At 30.5% G+C, this 9,611-nt stretch overlaps 1 protein-coding gene across 3 annotated transcripts; it reads right to left on the minus strand.

The window, feature by feature from the left end:
* Window positions 1-785: 785 nt before the first annotated feature.
* Window positions 786-9,611, minus strand: LOC149878723 (uncharacterized). 3 transcript variants are annotated; one of them, XR_016447030.1, is made up of 14 exons: window positions 9,290-9,611; window positions 8,765-8,933; window positions 8,554-8,650; window positions 8,302-8,435; window positions 8,112-8,177; window positions 7,532-7,576; window positions 6,038-6,134; window positions 5,466-5,910; window positions 3,285-3,346; window positions 2,791-2,850; window positions 2,466-2,577; window positions 1,678-1,914; window positions 1,302-1,595; window positions 786-1,223 (listed from the first exon to the last, which is right to left on the minus strand). XR_016447030.1 is itself a non-coding variant. In XM_090072231.1 (13 exons), exons 1-13 carry the CDS (start codon window positions 9,364-9,366, stop codon window positions 991-993), a joined length of 2,016 nt encoding a protein of 671 aa, XP_089928357.1. In that variant the 5' UTR covers window positions 9,367-9,497; the 3' UTR covers window positions 786-990. The 3 variants fall into 3 exon arrangements, 1 of the variants encoding a protein (XP_089928357.1); XR_016447029.1 differs by having other exon boundaries at window positions 2,054-2,577; window positions 9,290-9,470; XM_090072231.1 differs by lacking the exon at window positions 2,466-2,577 and having other exon boundaries at window positions 9,290-9,497.

The following is a 9,611-nucleotide window of genomic DNA, read 5'->3' on the forward strand; positions in this document are numbered from 1 at the left end:
TATAATATATCATTGCAAAAAACAGGAAGATGCTAATAGGTATTAAAAAAAGGCTTTATTGACCAACTTAATGAAGCAGGTGTTACATACAACAGTGGTGGTTTATAGTGGGTTTTACTGTGTAAAAAATTTTATTTTTTTTTAAATTACGTTTTTCTAGCGATTCACTTTTTGTGCATCTTAATTTTTTAACAAAGAAAATTTTTTAACCGCTCATTAGAATTTTTTTAAATTTTCAACAATGATTCTTGACTTTATTTGTGATGTGCTGAACCAAAGAAAATTAACTTTTTTTTTTTAAATTAAAGTACTAAAATTTGAATTTTAGAAAGCTGAATTTGTACTTTTTTCTTTTTACTGATAGAATTTAGTGATTTTAAAGTTATTAAATGTTGTTTATTGTATAATTTTTAATTCAGCACATTTTTTGAACATATATAAAACTACTTATAAAGTTTGGTTTGTAGAACATGTATGGTTCTCAAGATATTCTTGTTTAAAAAAGGTTCTTTTTTTTTTTTTGCCTAAATATTACTTAAGGTTAATACACACACTATTACCTTTTATTTTCAAAATTACGATAGTACAACTTGTATGCCCCAGTACAAATTAAAAACCTAACTTTCTCGATACGACGAAGAACCTAAAAATTGACAAAAATGTTTGATGAACAAGTAATGCGTAACAATACGCATGTCACTTTCCATCGTGATTTACTGTCTGTGCCGAACAATATCTGTATATTACAATAATCGACATACAGACAAATGCAACACAACAAAATATTGTTATCGAATATGATTTTAGCTTAATATATATATATACACGTACATGTTAATAAAAAAAAAAAAAAAAAAGAATTAAAGTTCATTAAGTTATATTAGCAATAATTTATAGATAACGTATTCTTAGGAAGCTACGCTTGATAGTGATTACAACCAAAGTACATCGTGCGAGATTTAGCATAACCTGGAGTAAAATGCAGCTAGATCAGTTTGAACTAGCACCTTGTGACTGTTGCCATTGCTGCCACTGTTGGTTTTTATGTTGCCATTCTTGCATTTGTTGCTGATATTGGGCCCATTGTTGTTGAGAAGTTTGCTGTTGAGTTGGGTTTTGATTCCACCCGCTCTGTTGTGATGGAGGCTGTTGCGGTGGTTGGTGATTGTTAGTCCAATTTCCTTGGTGGTTTTCTCTCTGTTGCTGGTTTTGACTCCAACTACCTAAAAAGATACAGATGATATCAAGGATTATTGAAGAAAATTTTATATTCGAATCTAAGTTTTCGAGAAAGCTTATACCTTGGCTAGCACCACTACCAGACCAACCATTTTGTTGATTGCCTCCCCCATTATTATATTCGCCTCCACTACTTTGACTTCTATTATAACTATCATTCCCCCCTCGACTGCTAGAGTAAGATCCACTTCCACTATGACCTCCCCCTCTTGTAGCTACATGTACAGGGGGTCGTCCTCTGGGTGGTGGTGGGGCACTTCGAGGGGTACCATTTGTACTGTTATTATAGTTGGCACTGCTTACTGGTGGACGTTTAACCCCAGGGCCTTTGTCATCACTTTCTGAACTGTAGCGCACTTAAGATACAAATTTCAAAATTAATTATATGAAGATACAACAGAAATACAGCTCTATTTTCTTGTATGAATAATTACTAACTTCGTTTACGCCCATTGTAGTGGCGGCCTCCAAGCTCAGCTAACTTGGGTGGTATTGTCTGGTTTGCTTCCTCCATAACCTTTAAAAGTTCAGCTGCATATTTCCCATTCGCATTGGTAAAAAAAGTGTATGCTGTGCCGGTGTTCCCAGCACGAGCGGTTCTGCCGATTCTATGGATGTAATCTTCACCACTGTTGGGGTAATCGTAGTTGACAACGAAGTTAATGTCAGGAATATCTATAACATATCGCTAAATAATCATTTCATAGCTTTTGATGAAATCATAAGTTCTATACAAAAGTACAAAAAAAATTGTGGAAAACAAAACACAAAAAACCTAATTTTAAATGAACAGCTTAAATAAGAAAAGTTGTACCACAAAAAGGTACTGGACACCAGTGGAAAAGACATTGCCATATTGAACTAATACCAGTAAAAAGGGATGTTTAGGTATCACGCAATCAAATTTCTATGCCACTAGACAGTTTATTAAAAATAACTCATGTTCATTTGCATAAAAGGTACTACTTAAACCTGTTTCTTCCAACATCTAGATGAACTGAACTTATCAGGAAGCAATGCCAACAACAACCATACAAAAACAACCTGTGAGCCTTCAATGTTAAGGAAAAAGAGAAGGGGGGCCAACAGTGATGCATAACACGTAACTGTATTTTAGTAGTGGCATGCGTGATAACATGAGAGCTCCAGCAACTTCTATTCAAACTTCATCTACACCGCCATGGTGTTAACAAAAATTTATTTAGGTGTTTTTTGTTTAGGCCTACCTGCTTAACAAATTAAGAAAAGCATGGCGGTGATATGATGACTAGAGCTCTTCTTTTCGTTATCCCTACAAGATGAGCAATGTCTAGTTTACTGGCACCAACCGCAAAGCACCTACGGAAAAAGAAAAAGAAAATTAAATCCAAAATTTATATTTAAAAACAAGAAACTCTTACAACTTTTTTTAGACCTGAAAACTAATTTCTACAGAAGTGAAAATGATATAGTCTAGTATATTATGAAGAGTAATCTGAATCAAGTTATCAAAAATACTTTTCAAAATAAATAGAAAATCATGATCACCAATCAATAAAAAAGAATCATTACCCAATCCTCTTGAGGCAACATCAGTAGCAATAAGAATAGGAGCTTTACCACTACGAAACTCTGAAATATTAAAATTACTAATTAAAAGAAGCTTGATAAAAAAGTTAAACAAAAGCACTAGTTTTTTAAATAAAAAATATTAAAGCAATGCCTTCAAAACTTAAATCAGTTTTAATACATGCTTTGATGATTGTGTTTTGAATACTATGCTATCGCAGTGCTTGGTTAACACTAAAAAATCTTATTCTAAACTTAATGAAAATTTGCCAGATTTTATGTCAATTTACTTGAAGATGCAATCATTGTAAAAAGAGAATTAAATCTACAATTAACTTAAAATCAATGGCAAATTTTCAAAACATAGGTGCAATGTGCAAAGACATGACATTTTAAGTTTTATTTCTGCAGAATGCTGCAAGGCATTAAAATAACTCACTATTTTTATAAAACTAAGGTTGATTTATGCTTCAACAACAAAAAACCAAAAATCATACCCTTTAAAACCCATTCCCTTTCTGGTTGAGATTTATCACCATGTATACACATTGCAGGCCATCTAAGAAAGATTTCATTAAAATGAATACCACATGAAACATATGACATATATAGTAAGATCTATTATGTATTATAGTTCATTTGGAAAAAATATTGATAGGCACTGCATATCACTGCAAATGTTAGTTTCTTATTAATATCAGCAGATATATTGATAACAGTAATTAACTAGTTTAGTTAGGTCCTAATAATACAATGGTGCAAACTCAGTATTGATAACTAACTGTACAGATTTATATAGCTTTTAAAATTTCTTTTGTATTTATAAGATTTTTACAGATTAGAAAAAAGAAAAAAGAAAAAAAAGTGTATAACTATCTCTAATCTAGTACCAAAAAAATTGAAATATGCAAAATAGGGTGACAAAAAAAAAAAAAAATCAGTGCTCAAAATTGGACTCTCCTTTTAACTAAAATCTAAACTGTGCAAAATATTATTAGGATATTTTCAAATCTAGGGGTTTCTCAATGAGCATGATATTATCAGATTTAAGGGTCAATGTAAAATAAAAGCAAATGTTTTTTTTTTATTACAAAGTTTTAATTATTTTTATTCAAGTTTAGTGTTATTTACATGATTTTAATCAATATTTGAATCAGGTTGTTTCCTTGTTTTCACTTGTTGATTGTTCACTTGTTTTTATCAATGTGTTCACAATTGTGGACTTTTGCATATTTGGAATTTGATGTTGATACTCTTCTACAGTTTGTAAAATATATTGCAATTGAGTTTCATCTTTTGTCAAGACTTTTGTGTAATTTGAAACGAGTTTCACTGCTCATTCAGCTTTGTCATTCACAACTTTCATAGAATTAACAAGTTTATGTGCATCCTGGTATTCGTTTATTGTACTCCACTTATAAGGGCAATGTTCCTTCATAAATGTCCAATTTATTCCAAGCAATTCAAATACATATTTTGATCTCTTTGTTATAAAGTCATCTAAGTTCATGCATACAAATTTATCCATTAATCTTTTACCTTCATAACTTTTTAGCAAGGTTTTTGTGGCTGGCTTTTCATGTCCAATCAACATTTTTTCTTTAATTTGGTTATCACCATCATTGCTGAAAAAAGAGAGACCCACAAGGTCTTCAACTAAATACCATATATGTCCTGCAATGGCTTTTATGGCAGATTCAGCCACTTCTTTGTCAAATATTTTGAGATGATTCAATTCCCTAATCAGTGTCAGGTCATTATAAGGAGCAGATGAAGAGATGGGAGCCTGAAACCAATGTTCCATGTAAATCAATGTTGAAAAAATCAAAAGTCGTAGAAGATACTTATTTTCATTTTTTGTTAAATAAAATGGATGTTTAAACAAGTAAATTTTAATAGAGTACAGTGCTTTTGCCATCCATCGTGCTTGGTGCATAGCACCAGGAGAACGAAAAGTTATTCCCCATTGACCTGGAGTTTTTCCTAAACAGATTATTGAGAGTGGCTACAATTCTTTGTAATTGTTGCAAGGTTGTTTTGATCCTTGTATCATATTTACAGCGAATTCTACTGCTGGTGGTACAAGTGAATCATATCCTTTGAGATCTGAATCAGTTAAGAGCCATGATTCAGAATTAAATTTACTCCACTGATCACAAAATCATTGAAACAACTTAACCTCTGGACCAGAAGATGCTCCAAAACAAGTTTTGTAAACATGGGATAAAATCTTTCATGAAGATGGTGTCAACAGGCTGTGTATAATAAAGACTTTCCAGTAAATTTTTCCAGCAAGGTACAAGCACCTGAATGTATACCTGTGTTGTTTGAAGTAGTATCAAAACAAAGCACCACAATTCTGTCATATTACATATGAAATATTGATAACATATAAAATATATACATATAGAATATTGATAACATTCTCAACTTAATTAGTAAAATAGAAAAGATATATGATAAATTATGAAAAAAGGGTTCAAGCAGCCTTGCAAAATTAAAAAATTGGATTGAGCAACCCCTAAATATCAACAATATGTATCCAATATTCCCAATATCATTTTTTAATTAAATGGAACCAAATAAAAGGTTGAGAGCATAGGGGGAAAAAAAATTTTTTAATGCATTTATTTGTCACTCTAATGCAAAAGAAATAATAGAAAATTATCATTACTTACCCATCCTTTCTTAACCTTCTTGTTATGTCATCTGTTTTTCGTTTTGTTTCGCAAAATATAATTGTTTTATTTTCTTTTTCTCCCATTATTTCCTCAAGCAACTTAACAAGTTTTCTATCTTTTTCATATTCTTCACAAACATCAACAATTTGTAATATATTATGATTAGCATGAATGTCTGAAGAACCAATATTAATCTGAATATAATCAGTCAAAAAGTCTTCTGCTAGTTTTCTAACTTCCTTTGGCCATGTAGCTGACCACATAAGCACTTGACGATCAGGTCGAATTTGATCTATAATTTTTCGTATTTGTGGTTCAAAGCCCATATCTAACATTCTGTCTGCTTCATCTAACACTAAATATGTTACTCTCTTTAAACTTATTTTTCTCATTTCTATTAAGTCAATTAATCTGCCAGGAGTAGCAACAACGATTTCTGAACCTAAACAAATGAACTAATTTTGTAACCTGATTCACCATAGGAAATAAAGTTGTCATATAAAAATGATAAAAAATATAAAGCCTTTTAAGCTATTTTTAAAACAACAAATCAATTTAAATTATTTTACCTCTTTCTAAATCTCTAATCTGGGGGCCTTTTGATGCTCCACCATAGACACATGTACTTCTAACTCTAGTTGTCAATCCAAATTGTGCGGCAACGCTCTAAAGAAACCAAAACAGTCACTTTTTAAACAGTAATAAGATTAAATCAACAGCTAATTTGAACACATTACTGTGTCAAAAAGTATTTTTAAATTTTAAAATGAAAAACTAAAGCTTAAAATTCAAGTTTTGATTTTTTTAAATTAAGAAAAGTTAGCATTTTCCAGTTCTAATAAAAAAGCTACTACTGTCAAATATTGGCAGGTGACCCAGAGTTTGGAGAATAATAGTGTTTATTTAAGTCTATACAATATGTAATCATTTATGAAAGTTCAAACTTTATCAGCCTGCACAGTTATAAATAAAGAGCTTATTTGCAATACTAATTGCTATCTGGCAAATGATTTACCTAATTTTTTAATTATTTAATCTTTGATCACGTAGGAGCTTAACAACTTTTGTTGAAAAAAAAAAAAAAAAAAAAAAAAAATATAAGTGAGTTACTGTGGTGTGATCTAACTAAGTCCTATGCTTTAAGAAAGTCCTAATTTAAGAAATAAAAAATTTCGCATACATAAAATAAACATTTAGAGAAAAAAATTTAGTTATTTTATCTAACTAGATATCTAGTTAAAACAACAAAGTTTTTTTCCACAAATGTTTCTTTTATATATACAAAATTTGTCATTTCTTAAATTAGGACTTAAAGCATAGAACTTTGTTAGGTCACACCATGCAGGCTTGGTCAGGAAAGGCGTGCGATCGCACTCTAATCTTGACCATGTATACAATATTTAGTTGCGACAACTTGCCCACGGCTTGGCAAATGATTTTGAAATGTTCTCAAAACATTTTAAGAGCGGTGGCCAAGCTGTCGCAAATAAATACTTTATGCATGGTCAAATTTAGAGTGCAATCGCACGCCTTTCCAGACCAAGCCTGACCATGGTATATTAAACTTGATTTTCTTTTTCTTTACAGTTGTTTCAATAGTATGATCTTTAAGATTATAACCAGAAGTCGTGGTGCCTTAACACAGCGAGGGAGTTTTTACAGAAATATTTAGACGTCTTGACTTTCCAAATTAGTTAATATGTTCACTGTGCTTCTGTTCATTATCAAAAAAGAATCTCACATTTATATCTTATTTTAAATATGAAAAAACTGTAAAGTCAAGTGACTTTATACAACTTAAAAATAGTAAAAAAAAATTATTAAAAGTAACTTTTTAAAGTTGACTATTGCCATAAGGTGTGACATTTTGGAACATATTTTAATCATTCACTGCTTAAATATTAGTACAATAATAGTAATAAAAAAAAACTGTGGTAAGTCACCCCAAACCATGGTACTAGAAACTTTAACAAGGTCATTTACTAGTTGATTAGCTGCTATTAGTATGTGCTTTCTGAAACTCTATATAATAAGACTCAGTATCAAAGTGTTATCTGAAATACCTGCACTTGTATAGCCAACTCTCGAGTAGGACAAAGAACTAAACACTAAAAAAAAATTATTGAACAATAAAAAAGAGCATTAATAACAATTGGTTAAAATGTAACTTTTTCCTTCCTATGAACTTTGAAGAGAATGAAAAATTTCTTTTTCTTTCATTATCTTACTGTGCCATTTCAAAAATTTTTTTTTGAAATGGCACAGTAAGATAAGATTTTCAATATATAATTTCCACCTTTTGACAATAATCTTAATGATTATTTTAAGAGCTATTTCAAAAGAAAAAAATTTAAACTTTTACAAACTAAAAAACTTTATTTGAAATTGTGTTTAAATAAAATAACAAAAGTTTCAACAAAGTTAAGTAAAACTTAATTTTACCAATTTTAACTAACTATAGTTAAACATTCTGGATGATGGCATAGGTAGGTTGAGTACCATATGCTCACTCTTCCAGTATATTCTGTTAAGAAATATTTACATTTAATCATAAAAATATTTACATTTGATTTAAAGTTATAGTCATTGGTTTCCTATTTTAAAAATTGTATTTATAGAAATTTATCATTACTAGTTACTTACAATTGGTCCATCACCATGACTTAATGGAGGTTGATTATTAATATGTATTACAGCAGGAAGGACAAACTAAAGCCAACAAAACAAAAAATCACAATATTGTTACTTTAAGTAGAAAAATGTTAATCAGTTGTAACCATGCAACAACATGACAAAATATATTTAAGACAATACAGTAAATAATGTAACTTACAGATATAGTTTTTCCACTACCAGTTTGAGCAATACCAACCATGTTTCTTCCAGAAAGTGCAACAGAAAAACCCTGTGCTTGAATAGCTGTTGGTTCTTTAAAATTGAATTTACGAAGAGCATCAACTACATAGTCTGAAATAAGATATCTTAGTTAAGATTCATGAATTGTTTTACTTTTGGCCAATACATAATTGGATTTTTTTCATTTGATTTTTAACAAAGGCACTTTGTTAATAAACTGAAATCTAACCTGGAATACAGCATTCTTCAAAACTCTGGCAAGGTTTTGGTATATTTCTTCCTGCTACTGAAATCTCTCTACTTTTTCGAAACATTTCAACTTCTTCCTATGATTAAGTTTTTAAATATTTACAAACAGTATTATAACATTTTAAACATAAGAAGGTAAAAAGCATGCATCAAAAAAAGAGCATTAAAAATGAGAATTAAAAAAAGCTTACAAGTGATCGACTTTGAACAGCTGGATGCTCTCTGTAAAAGTTTTTCTCAAACCTTGGTAATGAATTCATATCCCAGCGTGGCTTTCTAAGGCTGGAACCAGGTACACTATATTCTTTATTAAAACTGGCTTGTGCTCCACTTCCATGATCTGCTCCTCCACCTCTTCCACTAGGATAAATATACAAACATTTAACAGTAGAGGCATTGGGTCAAAATATTATTTATTGCTTTTACACTCAAAGCTCAAATAAAATAACTATTGACACAATTAAATTATTAACACAATTCTATTATTACTTTTTTAAAGGCAGCAGTTGTTACCAGAACCGATTTAATCTTTCATTAAAGAAAAATATATCTAGCTAAACTATTATAAGAAATTATTAAATAACGTGTCAGAAACATGAACAAAATGAATACAGCTTTTCGACTAGTTTCGTAAGGCAACAAACTTATAGTTTTTTTGCAAGCCATTTTGTCATATCAATATTATTTTAGTGATACAAAGAACTGCAATTACTTACCCACCACCTCCTCGTCTGCTATCACGATTATCGTACCTTCTACTCCCACCAAACGATGTAGGTAATGAATCATACATTTTTCGACAAGTCCCAGTTTGGATTTGTGGTGTTGAGGTAGTTATTTACGAGTTTTCGCAATACGACATAGAAAAGAAACTTCTGAGCAAAATGTGACCGCTGAATTCTGGGTAACAAATTCTTACCAGTCTTTTTTTAGTCACAGGCTTTTGCACAATAAAACTTCGAAGAAAAAAATTCATTCAATCAGTTGTGATATTTAATGTCTCGGCATTTAGATGTTCGGAAAAATCGGAAAGAAACT

The sequence above is a fragment of the Hydra viridissima genome, unplaced genomic scaffold, assembly GCF_058129835.1.
Source record: "Hydra viridissima isolate aposymbiotic clone 2 unplaced genomic scaffold, HvirCarnegie_v1 scaffold_14, whole genome shotgun sequence".
Taxonomy (NCBI): domain Eukaryota; kingdom Metazoa; phylum Cnidaria; class Hydrozoa; order Anthoathecata; family Hydridae; genus Hydra; species Hydra viridissima.